At 39.8% G+C, this 18,565-nt stretch overlaps 1 protein-coding gene across 1 annotated transcript; it reads right to left on the bottom strand.

Moving 5' to 3' along the window:
- Positions 1-863: 863 nt before the first annotated feature.
- Positions 864-18,500, bottom strand: Mpc2 (mitochondrial pyruvate carrier 2). Its single transcript, XM_027922829.2, has 5 exons — positions 18,177-18,500; positions 6,900-6,940; positions 2,925-3,009; positions 2,313-2,424; positions 864-1,170 (listed from the first exon to the last, which is right to left on the bottom strand). The coding sequence occupies exons 1-5, from the start codon at positions 18,283-18,285 to the stop codon at positions 1,134-1,136; spliced, it is 384 nt and encodes a 127-aa protein (XP_027778630.2). The 5' UTR covers positions 18,286-18,500; the 3' UTR covers positions 864-1,133.
- Between the last annotated feature and the right edge of the window lie 65 nt (positions 18,501-18,565).

The raw sequence follows: 18,565 nt of genomic DNA, 5'->3' as shown, positions 1-18,565 counted from the left end.
CTTGGGTCCCAGACACTCTGCTAGGCACTCAGTGCTCCAAGCCACAGCTCATCCATCACAGAACTGGGGTTCAGATTCAGGCCATCTGACTCAGCTCTTCCTGCTATGTTACATTAGTTACAGAATATAATATACACATCTAACATGCTTCATGGCCCAGGTGCTGTGTTAAAATATCACCTCACTGGATTTGAGGTAAGCCTGGGCAACCTAGCAAGGCTCTGTCTCAAAATAAAATATGGGATGGGGATGTAGCTCAGTGGCAAAGTACCCTGGGTTCAATTCCCTGTACCAACAAAACACCTCTCCCCCCCAAAACACCAAACAAAACAAAATCTCAACTGATCTTTATAAGAATACTATTTTAAAAATCTGTAGCTGTAGCCAGGTGTGGTGGTACACATCCATAATCCCAGCGACTTGGGAGGCTGAGGCAGGAGGATCACAAGTTTGAGGCCAGCCTAGGCAACTTGGAAAGACCCTCTCTCAAAATAAAAAGGGTTGGGAATGTACCTCAGTGGTAGAGTGCCCCTGGGTTCAATCCCCGGCCACCACCCTCACCACCAAAAAAAAAAAAAAAGAAAGAAAATCCTATAGTTGTTCAAAAATTTCACATAATATGCAAAATAAATAAATAAAACCAGATTCTTCGTGTCAGGTCAAAATGTTCTCAGGTAGTGTGAAGTCATTCTGTGAGCTTACTCCACCACCCATTTCTCATCCTCCTCAGTACGATTTCCTTTCACTTGACCATCCTAAACTAAATAAGCAGAGCACATAGCCTTTCAGTGGTCTTTTAGCTTGCTCAATTTGTTTGTTCTTTTATATACATACTTTGTTGACTAAAACCGCAGGCTATGGGATGTATGACCAAGTATGGTTTATTATGGACAGATGGTAGAAAAAGTATTCCTAGTATCCACAGATAAGTTCCCTAAGTCATGTGTAAAGAGAAGACTGTTATTAAAATTTACTTTATTTTCTATGGAATCAAGCACTAGCTACCAGTTTCAGCAAGATTTTTGTTGTGCCTTCCAAATGTCAGCACAGCCAGCAATGCCTTAAAATAACCAAATAATAAGCTAGGTCCCAGTGGTTATGTCCACATCTAGGGTCGGTGATCAGGAACTCTTTTATTTGATTGCTTTAGCTTTTAGTTCTTGGTTATATCTATAAAGAAGAGAGAAAGAAAAATAACCATCAGTAATAATAGATAAATTTATAGTAAGGAGAGAATAGGAAGCATATTCCATTTCTCTTTCCCAGTGGTCAGGTGGCTATGTAGTTGCCAACAGTCTTCCCAGAAACCAGATAAGAACAGGCAGAAGTGATCCAAGGGCTCATCTGCATTTGATTTGTATCGCAGATAATAAGATCCCAACTGCCAAGAAGTTTCAACATCTTACATGACATATAGTTTCTTGTGCAAAAGTATTATTTTAATGAATATTTTCACTCTTGGGCTATACAAGACTATGACAAACGTGAACATATGCATAAAATTTATTAGAATCTGGTCAACTTGAATTTGTCACTTACTCAGTAAGCATTTAACAATAAAATCAATTGGGAATGGGTTCTAGTTTAATCACTAGAAGTGATTTTTTTTTAAAAAACACAGGTTAACAGGTTATGTTTACTGAAACTAAGGACTGTTTTCTCAATATCTTAATTAATTTTCTTAATTATTCAGAAAATTGAGCCAGAGTCTCTCCTCCATAACACTCTGGATTTCACTTACTATCCTTCCCAGCTTACAACAAGTGGAAAATAGTTTAAGCTCAAGAAGGAACTTATCCCATAAGCCTATTGTGCTACACAGACTTCCAAAAGATCCTGATTGCAAACATTTGTTCATATTATCAGTCACTGACAAACAATGTTTACTGGTGAGTAAATGGCTTAAAAAACTTCCAGGGCTTTTGAAATATTTCCCAATGAAACCAGTGACTTTGCCCTAAATGTCATTTTCAAAACTTCATACACTTAAATCCTGCCTTATATATATTACTGAATGTGAATGATCAGAGATTTACATTGGAAATTACTTATAAGCCTCACACTTTAGATGCTGTCTTAATAATAAAAGGGACTGTATAAAAGGGCTATCCATGTAGACAATGCAGTTAGGTCTAAAAGCTAGGAAACATACTGTGTAACTGCTTTTAATTTATTTGTAAACCATACTTTTTTAGAAATGTTAAATTTCTGCTTCAGGCACATTCCTGTCCTAGCATTATATGTGAATCCTAAAAAAATTATGTTGCCATCTGGGTAGCTTCTGAAGCAGATATGAAAGTCGGTAGGCTTACCTCCAAATGCGAAAGAGCTGAGAGGCTCCTGCTGCCCCCACGAAGAAATTAACGGCAAACAGACTCCAATTTTTTGGTATAATTACAAGTGAGTATCTTGACCAAATAAACCCTATTGAAACAAAGTATTTGTTTAAAAAGCATACCTCCTGCTGCAATGACTTATCTGAATATTTCATATTAGAGTAAATAGATACAAAAGGACTATGGCAACAATGATGTAGGAGGAAGGAGGAAATACTGATCTAATCTTCAAAAAGGTCTCTGATCCAGTGTTCCCCACGATCCCGAGTTCTTATGCTACAGGGAACCTTTACAGCACAAGAGAATATTAACTCTAATTTTTTTTTCCTGAGTATAAAAAAAAATACGTTTGTGACAAAAATGTGAGAAACAAAAACCCATGTTGCTACTTATGTCTAGCTACATTTCTCTGTCCCCTCCATGCATAATGCAGTGACTTCCTAGAGATAGATAACACTGTTAAATTCCTTTGCAAGTACTAAGAGTGTGTATATATTTTTAAAACTAAATTGTTAAATAAACGGATGTGAAACAAAAACAAAATAACTTATGTTGTTCATGGAATATGAAAGATATTAATTTAATTACCTGTGGCCATCAAAACAGCAGATTGAGCTGTGCTGAGTTTTTCTGCAGGTCTAGCCATATCAGCCAATCCAGCACACACCAACCCCTGAAAATGCACATACACGTAGAAAGAAAAAAGACATAATAAGCGTGGCATAATGTTTTTCAATTTCCTGTTAATGTTATTCTGTTTTTTAAAAAATATTTATTTTTGTTTGAAGGTGGACACAATACCTTTGTTTTATTTTTATGTGGTGCTGAGGATCAAGCCCAGGGCCTCACACATGCTAGGTGAGCACTCTACCTCTGAGCCACAACCCCAGCCCCATTATTCTTTTTAAATGTGGAAGTATCAGAAAAGCTGTTATGATTTTAATTTTTTTGCTAGGTTATTCAATATCAAAGTATACATGGTCATTTCTTCGGTTAGGTTTTGAATACTGACTTTGTAAATTATCCCACTCTGTTCCACCATCAGTGTCACTCAGAGAAGATAACAAGTCCTCACTAGAAAATTAGTTAGCTACTTTCTTGCAGAGAATAGAATACAAAATAAAATAATTTTTATTAATGAAAAATTCAGACCCAGAGTTAAAAATTATTGAGATTTTACCTCCCCTCCTTCTTTTTCTCATTTTTCTTGAAGTATTTTAAGCAAATTCTAAGTATGTTATTAGAGAATGTTTTTAAGAAATTATTTCAGGTTTTTACTGAATTGCTAAAGGATGCTTTTGTATGAAAAACAGAAATCAGCAAAAGGTTCTGCTCCTTAACAGAACACAGAAATACTTATGAGTCCATACATAAATTTAAAACAAGAGCTGAGGATGTGGCTCAGGTGGTAATGCGCTCGCTTGGCATGCACGGGGCACTGGGTTCGATCCTCAGCACCACATAAAAATAAAATAAAGATGTTGTGTCCACCGAAAACTGAAAAATAAATATTAAAAAATTCTCTCTCTCTTAAAAAAAAAAAAAAAAAAACTTAAAACAAGCCCCAATTGTTTTGAATTAATGAATCTAGTAGTTCAAGAAAGCGATGACTCTACTTTAAAACTTATCCCTCCTACACCCTCCTTCCAGGCCCCAATGTGTATTTTCTCTATTCCTTATTTGTTCTACCTCTTCTGCAGGGTGGAAAACTGCCTATCAGGGGAACAAAGGGACCAATTTCAATTATTCTGCAGGATCCATGCATTACACTGTATGCTGTGGTTTGGATATGAGGTTCCCCTCTACCCCCAAAACTCCAGTGCTACTCCAGAAATATTCAGAGATGAAGTGACTGGATTGAAAGCTGTAGCGCAACCAGTCCATCCCAGTTTGAATGGCCTGACTGGGTGCTAACTGTAGGAAGGCGGGCAAGGCTGGAGAAGGCAGTGGTCACTGGGGCCTGCTCCCTGAGGCCCCTTCCTTTCTCTCTCTGCTTCCCAGTGCCATGACTGAGAGCCCTCCCCCGTGGCACCCTTTTGCTATGATGTTCCACCTCACCTCAGGTCTACAGCAATGGCGTTGGTGTGTATGGACTCAGGCCTCTGAAACCATGAGCCAAAATGAAGTTTTCCTCTCTGGGGTGGTTCCTGCCCGGTGTTCTGGGCACAGTGATACAAACGGACTAACACAGGGGGTGGCTCACTGAGCATGTCCATGGAAACTCTGAGTGGTATTCTGGCATTCTCTTTTGGAAAGAGCCAGCAGTTTATGACTTTTTATGTTCCCAGCACACATTTTATTTCCTGAGGTATTAGTAATTGTTGTGTCCCACAAAGGTCTTGATTTTCCTTTCCCATGGTTTGTTTCTCTCTCTCTCCCTCCCTCCCTCCCTTCCTTCCTTTCTGTCTCTCTCTCTCCCTCCCTCCCTTCCTTCCTTCCTTTCTGTCTCTCTCTCTCCCTCCCTCCCTCCCTCCCTCCCTTCCTTTCTCTCTCTCTCTCCCTCCCTCCCTCCCCCTCCTCTCTTTCTTTTTTGAGACAGGGTCTCATTATGCTGCTCAGGCTGGGCTCAAGTGATCCTCTTGGCTCAGCCTCCAACCTGGCTGGTACTACAAGTGGTTGACATGGTTACCATGCCTGTCTTTCCCATATTTAAAAAAAAAAAAATCCCCGTCTACTTCTATATCATTCTAATCTCATAGAAATTATTTTACAAAATCTCACTGTGAATCTAATCTCCACTTCTTACTAGCTGTATGACTCTGATCTGGTTACATTAACCTATCTTAAATTCCTCACAAGTAAAATGAGATTATTATTGCCTACCCTTGCGAGATTGACATGATGATAGAATGAAATTATGTGCCTGCATAAAGGAGTGCTCTTCTCTGCATCTTTCCCGTGCTCCTTGTCAACTTCATTCTGAACTTCACTCATGTAATAGAACCACAGGTTCAGAAAGTGCTCACTTCAGGATTATGTGAGATATTCCCTAACACACTCAGAAAGCACCAGACTCAGTTTCTGTTTAAAGATGATGGAAGTGCTCAGAGCAAAGGCTTTGGAGTCAAACAGACCTGGATATTCAATCCTGACTCTGTCACCTACTAAAATTAGCATCTGTGGTCACCTTGTTCTTTGAACCCCAGAACCCTTATTTGGAAAACAGTTTTTTTGGATGAAGATTGAACAAGAGCTGTGTTCAGCAATCCAGCACAGACATGTGACATCTGGCAGACTCAAGCTAGCTCCCCTACTCTCATCAATTAAAACATGTTCTTCAAATGCCTGAAGCCCACACTTTTTTCCTGGCATCTGGTTATCTTCACTAGGTTTAGAATAAATACTTATGAGATGGCTTAGAGTAAAATTCTTTCTTTTAGTATTTTCTTACTTATTAAAAAACATATGCCAGGGTGGGGGATATAGCTCAGTGGTAGAGGGCTTGCCTAGCATGCTGAAAGGCCTGTAATCCCAGTGACTTGGGAGGCTGAGGCAGGAGGACAGCAAGTTCAAAGCCGGCCTGGGCAATTTAGCGAGACCTAGGGATGTAGCTTAATGGTAGAGAGCCCCTGGGTTCAAACCCCAGTACCAAGCAAAACAAAATAAAACTCCAAACCTACAAACTGGAACAAGAGCTCTCTCAAGGACATATGTTGAACATTCATTAGTTAGTTGGAATACAGTTCTGTATTCTTGTATTCCCTTTTTAAAGCCCTCTGTTTCCCCTGGCAGTTAGAATTACTGCCTGACATGTGAGTCTGTTGCATTTTCTCATTTTCTAGTAAATCAATAAAACCTTCTGTTTCCTTTTTCTCAAAACTCTGTCCTTGTTATTGGATCAGCATCAGGGACTAGGAGTAAGCTTTCAGTACCACCAATCTACTATGTTAATAAGAAAAGTTAGTTTGGGGGTTCTACCTAGGTTAATGATTTCCTTGTCATAATTTTTTTACTCTTTTTGATGAAATAGGTTCTCACTATGTTACCCAGGCTGGCCTCGAACTCCTGGGCTCAAGCGATCCTTCTGTCTTTCTTGCTGAGCTGGAGATGGAACCCAGGCCCTCTCAAATGCTATATCCTTACCCCTGTCCTAAGACTTTAGGATGAATCTGCATGTTCCTAGGGGCCCACAATTGTATTTTTTACTTTTTGGCACTGGAGAATGAACCCACAGACACTGTATCACTGAGCACAATCCTTAGCCCTTTCAATTTTTTATTTTGAGACAGGGTCTTACTAAATCACTGAGCCTGGTCTGGAACTTCCGCTCCTCCTGCCTCAGCCTCCCAGTTCCTGGGATTACAGGTAAGCATCATCACTCCTGGCTTGTATATTCTGATAGGAAATATGTTTCCCAAAAGGTCTGTTATCTAAGAACTTCAGAAAGATGTAAGTAGGTGGCATCCTCTGTGTAGTAAAAGATACACCCAAGAATATTTTCCAAAAAATCAGTTAGAGGTATACCAATAATAAAGTATATTTTCATAAAATTTACCTCAAATTAATAAAATCATAATGAGGAAATTTTTTTTTTCAGTAGATGCTGCAAAAACTCAGACTTACCCATTTCATAATTGGAGCCCAGAAGAAAACTGTTCTAGGGCCTGAAATAAAGAAGAATAATTCAGGAATGAACCAAACATGTTACACATACATATCTTTTAACAACCATTACCAAATTTCAAAAACCCAAAGATTTACCAATATAATAATTTTTACTATGCTTTCTGTATTACTCTGTATTTAACATTTAGAAAATTACCACAGTGTCACAGCATAAATCTGTCATGAAACTTGTTTGATCTTTGTCAATTACTTATACTTTTGTGATTCACTAACAACAAGCTAAGTTATAATGGAAATAGTTTGGAAACTAATTCCAAAGCTTTGCCTTGAACATGGAACTTAATGATAACGATAATCTTCCAGTTGGGAAAATGAAATTTATAATAAAGTTTTATAATATGAGCTTCAGTAGATATCTGTGTATACATTGATTTTATCAATATTTATAACCATAAATGACATCCTTCCATATATATCATAGTAAGAGTTTTTGCAAAATTTCTATATATTCACTGGGTGTGGCAGTGCACGCCTGTAATCCCAGCTGCTGGGGAGACTGAGGCCAGCCTCTCAAGTTTGAGACCAGCCTCAGCAACTGAGCAAGACCTGCAAAATAAAAAATCAAAAGGATCGGGGATGTAGCTCATTGGGTTGAGAGCCCCAGGGTTTGATCCCTAGTGCAAGACAAAAACAAAAACAAAAACAAAACTACATATTCCACCATCCATGAACCTAATTTTTCTTCTTCACAGTGCTGGGGACTGAACTTAGGGCCTCACACATGCTAGGTCAGCACTCTACCACTATATCCCCGGCTCAGTGAACCTAACTTTAAAGTCCTCATGAGAAAGAGGAGAGACCAGAGACCACCTGTAAACTCATCAATAGCAGGGTCCATGATTTTTTTAGTCACCATGTACCCACCTGCTTTGTGCAAAATGTTAAATAAATGCCTGAAGTATTGAAAATATTCTGGTTTCTAAGATAACTCAGTATTTGATGAGCATGATGTTTCAGAGCTAGAAGGAAACTCAGGTCACTTCATCAGCAGACTGCAACTGGCCCCTGTTGTGCAACTACTGCTCTTTACGTAACTCCTCCACATCACACACTGCTGCTCACCTTCAGGGGACACAGTGAGAGGACAGAAAGAGACTTTGTCCAGGGGAACTTAAAACACAACTAAACATAACAAGTCCATTGCATACCAGAGCAGTGAAAATGTTGTGTATGTTCTTACACACTGGATCAACAGAAGACATTTATGTCTTAATGTACAAATTAAGGAATTTTATGTAAGAGAACAGTGATTCATAAACATACTCAAACAGTTTAATATCCTGTTATATTCACAAGTTATTACTGCTGCCTTAATACTCTACTTTGCAAAAAAAATTTGCCTTTATGTGTCACAAAAATCACATCTAAAATGGTGCCATCACCCAAGTAGAATACCTTTTACTTTTTAATCTACTCCCAATTAACACTTCTCAAAAGCACTAGCAGGTGAGGATGCATTTGTTCTTTCCCCCAAAATAGTACTGACTCTCATTCATAACATGATGTTCTGTTCACACATGCTGAGATCACACTTAGATAAAACTGATTTAAACCCATTATTTGGAAACAAAGCAAACAATAAAAGATAATGAAGTGGAAAAAGCACTGAGCTGGGTAAAGAGCTGGGTCTAGTTTGTTGCAGACAGGGCCACCCTTCAATCATTCACCCACAGTATTCACTGTGTGACTTAGAGTGCCAGGCACTGGGGAGATGTTAGTAAATAAAAGATAGTGGTGGCTCTTAATAACCTAAGCACAGAAAGGCTATTGAAGTAAAATCATGTCTGGGAGCCAGATAAACACATTTCAGTGAAACTAAATTCTCAAGTGCTTCCATCAAAGCCAAACTAGTTCACACCTTGGCAACAGCAAGGACCCAAATGAAAATGAGCCCAGTGACAACACCTGTTTTGGGTGCATTTTGACTGAATCAATGTTAATTTTAACATTAAGCAGAAACATTTGACAAATGTAAAATTGGGCAGTCTGCTTTCTTTGCAAAATTTATTTATTGAGAAGTTTTAGAAACACATCCCAGGTAGTATTCCCAGCAGCCAAACTGGGGAACCTGCCTGGATCCTGGCTATCTGCCTGCCCACAACTAGAAATAAGCCAACTATGGAAAAAGGAAAAATGAATTTAATGCAATTTGATTAAACTGGGAAGCAGCCAGATCGTTTCTCCCCTGGTCCTACGGAAGGAGTGACAATTAATAGAAAAAAAAAAAAAAGTCAGGAGATGTACATATGTAGATGGAGCGAGGCTCTGCTGGCCAGAGAAGAAGCCAGTTTTCCAGCCTTCCAGCCGGAATAGTCTTTTAGTTTCCATTCTCAGCCTGAGGGAGTTTGGGACCTAGAACAATTTGGAGCTTTCCATTTCCAAAGGGGCTGTTTCAAGAGTCTGAACTATAACTAGCCTCTAGCAGTAAATATTAGCATGTTACACATTTTGTCTGTTCTTCCAAATTTAATATGGTTCTTGCTATTTTTTACTCCTCTCAAATGAATTAGCATCTTACAGTTAAATTCATTAACTCAATGTGACTTTTTAAAAATATTTGTTCTTAAGCTTTAGGTGAACACAATATCTTTATTTTACATTTATGTGGTGCTGAGCCCTCTACCACTGAGCCACAACCCCACCCCTCAATGTTATTTTAATATAATAGGATTTATAGTGTACTTTACCTGTCAGTTGTGTATCTACTTACCTATCAAATTTATGGCTTCTCAAAACTTCTGGCCTCACTTTCACATTTGTATGAGTATTAATGTTAAATAATTAGGAAAGTTAGCCAGCAGAGTTGAAAGTAGGTTATATTAACTGGAGTTTATTACTCTAGTATATACATGTATATATTATACAAATACACAGGTGTATGCATGTATACATATACAAGTAACCCCCTGTCCCCCAACAAGGATGGAATCCAGGGCCTCATGCATACAAACGGATGCTCTACCTCTAAGCTAAGTCTCCAGTCCTTACAAACAACTTTTAAAATACACTTCTCTGTGAGCTCCACACCCATGAATTCACAAACAGCAGACTGAAAATTTTTTAAAAAACTGCACCTGTATTGAATACTTGAGACTTTTTATTTTTGTTTTAGTTGCCTAAAACAGCACAGTATAACTACTAGTTAGATTGTGTAGGTCACTGTAAGTAATCTAGGGATGATTGAAAAAATACACAGGAGGACCTGTATAGGTTATATGCAAATATCCTGCTATTTTATCTAAGGGATTTGAGCATTCTTGGATTTTGATGTGTAATGAAGTCTTGGAAGTAATCCCCTGTGTCTACCGAGGGGTGATTATAGATATGTAAAGGCTGGCATACATTTTTAAGTTGCTCATTTTTTAATTTAATTCTAAAGTCCTTCTACTGAAATCTAAATTTTCTTTTCTCCTCTTTTTCTGCAAAGGAACTGTATACCATGTTTAGAATGATTTTTTGACACTAGAAGATCATAGCACAGACCCTGTCTTCTCTATGGGCACAAACAACTAGAATCCTAAACATTGTTTTCTGAGATATCTGGAATGTAATCATTTTCATGTTATCCTGCCCACCTTCAGATTTTCCATATCTTAAGTTGTGGGATGAATCTGGAGACAGAGTTGGCACTATCAAGGAGTTCTAAAGCTGGATGATCTTACAAATGAGTGGGGGGAAAAACATCTACCTCCAACTCTGGTTTACTGTACTTATCCTTTCTCCAGTTCCCTAGGTTCTGTCACCACCATATCTAGAACTCTGGTCACATCACTTTCTATCTTCAACAAAATATGGAAAAAAATTCCTTTCCTTTTTAGTTATTAGACTGGAATTTCAAAAGAAACTTTTACCAATGAAAAAGGAATTTAAAAGAACATACAAAGGCACCAGCTTCCAGAATGTACATTTCTAATTCTAATCTAACTAGATTTCATACCAGGTCAGAGCATCTGGGCAGGGTGATTTTGTTCCCAGGGGACATTCTGCCCTCCTGTATAGATTCCACCACCGAGGCGGGGGAGGTGCTGCTGCTGCTGTCATCCAGGGGTTAGAGGCCTGGGATACTGCTACACATCCTACAATGCAGGGGACAACGCCACAGCAAAGGCTCATCCAGTTCAAACCGTCTATGGTGCAAGGTTAAGAAACTCTGGCTTCCAGAGACTAATAAGATAGGCGAACACTCAACTAGTTTCACTTTTTTGGTACTAGAGATTTAACCCAGGGCGCTTTACCACTGAGCTGTATCCCCAGTCCTTTTCGCTTTTTTTTTTCCTCTGAGTCAGGGTTTCACTAAATCGCTGAGGCTGGCTTTGAACTTCCGATTCTCCTGCCTCAGCCTCCTCCTGTCTCAGCTTCTGGAGTCACTGGGATTACAGGTGTGGGCAGCCTCCAGGCTTTTAGTTTCACACTGTTTGAGACTATACTTCAGCCTACACTGTCCCCTCCCAATATTCGGCCCTGTTTTCACCTAACTCCATCTTTCAAACACTCATCTGAGCTTTCTCTCACAGAAGACCTCCTCCGCTGAAATGCTCCTTCTCTCAACTACTAAAGTAGTCTGTACATTTTTCTGTTCTCATCAAATCATTATGCCATCTGTTACTTAACCGACAATAACTTCCTTAAAAACAAGGACTGCTGTCTAATCTTCGTAGACAAACAGTTATGTATTTGTCAACAGAATTGCATTGGATTAACCATGTTCAGGATGGAGGTGGATCCAAGATAGTTCATCTTCAGGTGTGACCCAGATTGCCTTGACACTGCCTGGTACTCAAGGCTAGGTCTGCTCTCTCAGACCACAGGGCGCTCTTCTCCTAGCCATAATGTGCTGATCCTATAATTGAACTCCTTCAAGTCTCCATCTAGGCCATGCTTCTGGAATTGCTGTTATGACACCTCAGTCATTTCTCTTTGATGCACTCAGAACTTCTGGATCATGTACAGTGCAAATACCAAGTTTATTTCCTGTTCAGGCGAGGAGCTCGGCTGGGGCTCAGGTAAGTCAGCACACTGCTGCCGCCTCTGGCTGAGTGTGCTCATGGCTACTCTGGATTCCTCTGCAGGCGCTGCTCTTCCTATAATTAAACTAAAGTTTCTTCTTCTATCACCCCAAACTGTTCCCTGGATAATGTCTCCAGATTCTGGTTTCTTCTTTTTCTTTTTTGTTGAGAGCCACAGCCTAATCGGGACCCAGGAAACTTCCAGCTGCCAGCTGATGATTGGCTCACAGCAGCCCCAGCAAACTTCTAGCTGCCAACTGATTGGCTCCTCTGTGGTGATGCTCATTGGGCTGTTTCCCGGCCCTTTCAGACCACGGAGCTGCTCATTGGGGGACTTTTTTGGCTCCGCCCACACGACCCAGCCAATCGGCCTCAAGAGCAGGAGGAGTGAGTGTGTGTGTGTGTGTGTGTGTGTGTGTGTGGGGGGGGGGGGGGGGGGGGTTTGAGAGGCTTGTGGGAAGCCGGTGGTGGCAGTTGGGCTCTGAGGGTTTTTCCTGAGGAGCTGTGTGGTGTGGTGTGTGTTCTAAAAATAAAGTTCGTTTCTTTTGACAAGTGGCTCCTGAATTGTGCCCAGCCAGACTGTGGCACTTTTTCTTTCTTTTTTTTTTTTTTAAATAAATATACCTATATAGCTATAGCTTAGAGAAAGAGAGAGAGAGAGAGAGAGAGAGAGAGAGAGAGAGAGAGAGAGAATTTTAAAAAATATTTATTTTATAGTTTTTTCAGCGGACACAACATCTTTATTTGTATGTGGTGCTGAGGATCGAACCCCGGCCGCACGCATGCCAGGCGAGCGCGCTGCCGCTTGAGCCACATCCCCAGCCCCAGATTCTGGTTTCTTTACAAGTTTAATGGTTGATTCTATGGGGTTAACCAACAGCCAAGCTTTTCAGTAGGTCTGCCTGGTAACTAATTTACTCAATGCTCCAAGCTACTTTAAAATATTAACTATGTACCAGCCCTCTACCAAACCAAACAAGAACAAAAAAAACTTCAAACATGAAATGATGGTGGCTAGAACTCTGGACCAACAGGGGCATTTTTGAACAATGAAAACAAACCCTAACTTAGTTTAACAAGTGCAAAGTACTAACAGAAAAACATTGGTAGCAAATATATAACACATTCTAAGTTACTAATTTTTCTGAGATACCAGAGACGACTTACAAGTAACAAGTAATCAGAGGTGGATACCTATATATACACACAAATAGTGTTTTCTTAATTCTTAAAAAAAAAATGTGCTTACATAAGTGTGCTTACATAATTTCTCTGAAAATTTCAGAGAAAACTTACTTTTACCTTAATGAATTATTTTCTGCCTTAAAAGTAAATAATAAAGTCAAATAAATTCAGATACAGAAGCTGTTTTCCAGAAACAAGCAATCTGCATGCAACAATCAGTCTGTCACTGGACACACAGTGAGAACACATCACAACTTACTTCAACAGGCCTAAACAGAAAGTTTTGACAAAACAAAGCATTTACAAATGAATGTTACTCAAATAGCAACAATGTTACATATATTATTATAGACTATGAAAAAAAAGGGTTTGGATTCTATACCATGTCATAGTTATTCTCATAAAAGAACATAAAAATAAATGAGATAATTATGGTATTTGAAGTGCTTATATCACCTTATTATCAGGATAAGTAAAAGTAAAAATTAACTGTTAATATCCATTAAGATAAATGCAACAACTTGATTATGTGGAAAATTTGAATTGCTAAAAATAAACTGAGTGAAACAAAAATCACCTCATATGACGTCATCTTAAAGCCCAGGATGAAAGGAAATGTGTCCCTATCAGATATAAATGTACATTCTTTTTTAAAATGTATATATATTTTAGTTGTAGATAGTCTCAATATTATAATCTATCTATTTATTTATTTATTTAATGTGGTGATGAGTCCCTCACACATGTGAGGCAAGTGCTCGACCCCTGAGCTACAACCCCAACCCATTAATGTTCATTCATTTAGATAAAAAATTAACAATATATTTCACCTTGTTTCTTAAAACTCTACTTTTTGGAACTGGGTATGGTGGTGTACACCTTTAATCCTAGTGACTAGGGAGGCTGAAGCAGGAGGACGGAAAGTTTAAGGACAGCCTCAGTAACTTAGCAAGACCTTGTTCTCAAAATAAAAAATAAAAAAGGCTGGGGATATACCTCAGTGGTAAAGTGCCCCTGGGTACAACCTCCAGTATCAAAAACAAACAAACAAAACCCCTCTATTTTTGGAATGAAAAGGCCTCAAACTGACAATTTAGAAACTTCATACAAGCATATCCTCTCCCTCTCCCCCCTCTATATGTATATATAAAACTATGAGCCATTTAAGAATAATAAACAATATAGAGACTATTATAATGTTTTTTTTCTCTTGTGTCTTACTGTCTTAAAATTAAATTGATGTTTTTTAAAGTTTAAGTTTTCATAAAAGAATTTAAGAAATTCTCTGGATGAATAGCAGAACAAATAATAACAGACATAAATTTTCAAACAAATTAACAAATCTAGTTTTCATGCACACGCTTTGACAAACCAAATTTTACTTCCTAATTTGTTCACCTGAAAAGAATTACTTAGTAAGATATTATATGACTTTGAGAAAGTAGGTCATGTGTATATGTGATTCCTTCCTCAAGGAAAGCTTCCTCCTTGGAAAGAACAGGTGATTTTGACACATACACATCCAGACACATCCAGACACTGAACTGAGGCATTCACTATGTTCCAATGTGAAAAAAATTTCTTATTAAAACCTTGGAGGGGCCTGGGGTTGTGGCTCAGTGGTAGAGCGCCTGCCTTGTACATGTGAGACACTGGTTTCGATCCTCAGCACCACATAAAAAATAAATAAATGAAGATATTGTGTACATCTACAACTAAAACATACTTAAAAACAAAATTTTGGAGGCCATATAAATCATTACCTTCCCACTACCTCTTCTCATACCTTTCATACCATTCCTCTATCACTTGCTACCTTTTTATTTCATATTATTAGTTCATATAAGAAACATAAAAATTACACATTAATGCAGATGTGATGTTTTCCCCCATGTGTACATTGTGTAATGTTTAAATCTGGGCAAACATATCTATCTCCTGAAACATTTGTAACTTATGGTGAAAACATTCAAGATCTTTTCTTGTATTATTATTATTTTTTTGAGATGTCCAGTACCCAACTGTTACCTATAGTCCACCAAACTCCTTCCTCCTATCCAATGTAACTGGTATCCATTGTTTAACCTTCCCTATTTCTTCCTCTCCCCTTCCTTTGCAACACCCCTTAATTCCTTAGTCTTGTGCAAGTCCACCTGTTCACTATCATGTGACCAACTACAGGCACATGTCCTTAGAATCTGGAAAGCTTAGACTTTGACACAGATACTGACTGCCAAAAATTATTCATTTTTATTTTGCAAAAGCTAGTTCTTATCTAATGCTAACAACATGACTGGGCTACTGTTTCATCAGCTCAATCCACTCTATTTTGTAACTTGCACATAACAAGCAAAGCAATGACATCTGTTTAACTAATAATGTCTTTTCCCCTAGTGGTAGATAATCCATTTTAATTACTATGATGAAATATTCAAGAAAAGAGGTTTATTTGGGCTCACAATTATAGAGGTGCAAGATCTAGGGGCCTTATCTGGTGATGGCCTTGCTGACAAACTCCTGAGGTAGGAAGGCTGGAATGTTACATGATCCTAGAATTTTGAGGCCTTTCATGCATTTGCCTCTGTGTTCCTGGCACATCATGATCTACATCTATTAAAAAATTAAAAAAAAAAAATAATAATAATAATTCTGACTAAAGGTGCAACCTAGTCAGGTTCCACAGCAATAGACAGACAGCTCGTGTCCACATGTGCATATCTGGTCCCTGTTCTTACACCCACCAAAAGTCAGTCATGGCACTCTACCCTACTGCCTTTATCTACTCCTCGTCACTTACCATAGCACCAGCTAAGCTTTTAATAAACACTGGGCAACTGACTTTCAAGTATTCTCTGAAGCATACCCGGAGATAGCCATGCAGGTCCGGAGGATAGCCATACAGGTGATTAGTTTGGAGCCACATACTTTAACATACAGTCAGGCAGTGGTGGGGAGGGAGTGACATCCCCGAGTTGAGGAACCTGACTAGGTCGCACCTTTTGTCAGAATTCTATTCTTTTTTATAGAGGCAGATCATGACGTGCTAGAAACACAGAGGCAAAGACATGAAGGCCTAAGGATACTGGATCATGTAACATTCCAGTACACAAAAACATATTCTTGTTGCTTGTCTAGATATCCATGTTAGTGATAAAAAGAAATCTCAAAGAGCTGGGGATATAGCTCAGTTGAAAGAGTGTTTGTCTTGTAAGCACAAGGCAGGCAGGGTTCAATCCCCTGTACCACAAAAAAATTTTAAAAAATCTCAAAAATTTAGAATCAGCAATGTGTTATTTCCAGCAATTAATATTTAGCCTTTCATAACATTAAAAATATTTCTCGTATGGGAATTTAGTCTAATGCTTAAAGGGTGATTCAATAACAATATGCAAAATAGTATGTTAAAACCTTTGAATATTTACTCTGTATAACTCTTAGAAAAAGAACCAATGTTTCCTCAGATTTTATCTAAGACTAATAGTCAGCAGTCATATTTTTGTGGTTCTCTATTTCTACTTTGGTTTTCCTCAACTTTTTAATCATAAATAACTTCAGAAATAGATATCTTTACTCTGCATCTTGTTCAAAAGCTCAGATGAGAACCAACTTTTGTTGAGAGTTGAAGGGCAAACACATATTTTGCAGACATTACATCATTTCTCAAAAATACTTAAATGGTGATAATTATTATCCCCATTTTATAGAGTAGAAAATAAAGGTTGAGAAATTTAAGATTAAGATCACATGGGCAAGACTCAACTTAGTCTTTCTAGCCTTTGTTCCTTCCAATACTCTGAAATGGATTAAAATAACTGAACCAATTGAAAAGATGTTCAGGTGAAACAATCTATTCTGAAAGATAAGTAATTCTAAGCAATAATTACATGTGACTAAAAGCCAAGACCTTGGAAAAGATCAACAGGAGACTACATCATCAAGAAGAAATAAAGACAACTTTCTAATTCTGTATTATTTTTAGTAGTTTAAAATTGTTCCTCCTCTATCCTATCAAAATTGTTGACTCTGTAATGCCCATATCATTTCAAAATTATGCCTAACCCCCCAAAAGTCTTTGCCAAAAAAACACAAGCACAATTCTAAAAGTCTAAGTGCAAAAACAACTAAAAGACAAACCAAATACACTTCCTAATCAATAACCACCTCTCGTTAAAGATTAGTTTTATAATGGATTCAGTATTATAGTAAATAATATTTTGGATTAAACTAAAGTATAATTCAGAGGAATATTTCAACACATTATCAAAATGGAAATCATATTTAGCAACCATATAGGATTCCAGAGGGCTGCTTCACAGTCGAATATGGGTAGAACTAAAAGTGGGAAAAAACCCACATTCTCAGTAGCACTTACATCTCTCAATTTAAAACAAGCTTTCCTTTGCTAAATTTTATGCTTGAAAAAGACCTCAGAATATATCTGATTTTAGTCCCCAGCCAAGTATCATTAATTCCCCTTATATGGGAAATAACCGAATTGTAGGTCTTGAATAAATAGCTGAAGGAATTGAGAGCTGCCAGTTTCTTACAGAATTATTATCATCATCATCACAAGGACACTGTTTTCCGGTGGGACCAGAGAGAGCGGACATCTAGGGAGCATTGACCAACCATCGAGCACGCACCTGTGATTCTCACACCCGCCACATCCCAGGCACTGAGACCTGGGGTTCTGCCCAAGGTGACCCTAGGAAGTGGCGGCGCCAACGCAATCAGATCGGTCCCGGGGATGCTCGGGGCGGCCGAGGCTGGCCCAACGCCGGCCCGGGGGCTCGCCCCGCCGGCCGCAGCAGGTGGCGGAGCACGGCCTCCCCGGGCCCCGCGCGGGCCACCTGCGCGGCGCTCGCCCCCGCGAGCGGCGGCCGCCGGGGAGGGGCCCGGTGCGGGAGAGGTGCCCGGCGGCGGCGCGCCAAGGTCGCGGGACGCGGGCGCGGACGCGGGCCGCCCGCCGCGGCGTGTCAGCGGGCTCCGAGGGTCGGGGAGGGCCGCGGCGGCCGGGCCGTACCTGCCGGGTGGTTGTACAGCGGCCGCAGCTTCTCCGGCAGCATCATCTCCACCTTATCCAGGAGCCGGTGGTAGCTGGCCCGCAGGCCACGGGCGCCGGCGGCTGCCATCTCGGCCGCTGGGCGATCGCGGGCAGTGGGGCGGGAGCGCCGCCGTGTCCTGGTCCCCGGCTGGCGGCGGAGGAAAGCTCCTCACGTTCCCTGCCACGGAACCTCGCGGCCGTCTCTGCCCAGGACGCCCTTCCCCAGGCTCGGCCCGCCCGGCGAACTTCCCAGGGCCCGCGCCCAGCGCAGGCGAAGGGGCGGGGGCTCTGCGCCAACCCACCCGCCTCCAGCAAGCGACCCGGCGACGGAGGAGGAGTCATGGCAACAGGTGCGGGGACCGCCCCGC

This window comes from Marmota flaviventris, chromosome 12 (genome assembly GCF_047511675.1).
Source record: "Marmota flaviventris isolate mMarFla1 chromosome 12, mMarFla1.hap1, whole genome shotgun sequence".
NCBI classification, from domain to species: domain Eukaryota; kingdom Metazoa; phylum Chordata; class Mammalia; order Rodentia; family Sciuridae; genus Marmota; species Marmota flaviventris.
The sequence above is the reverse complement of the archived record's forward strand: the minus strand, read 5'-3'. Positions and strand labels throughout refer to the sequence as shown.

Coding starts and splice junctions, on each gene's coding strand:
- Mpc2 (XM_027922829.2), bottom strand. CDS start 18,285: ATGGCAGCCGCCGGCGCCCGTGGCCTGCGGGCCAGCTACCACCGGCTC. Junction 6,941..18,176: donor GCTGTACAACCACCCGGCAG/GTACGGCCCGGC, acceptor TCTTTATTTCAG/GCCCTAGAACAGTTTTCTTC. Junction 2,425..2,924: donor TGCTGTTTTGATGGCCACAG/GTAATTAAATTA, acceptor TTGTTTCAATAG/GGTTTATTTGGTCAAGATAC.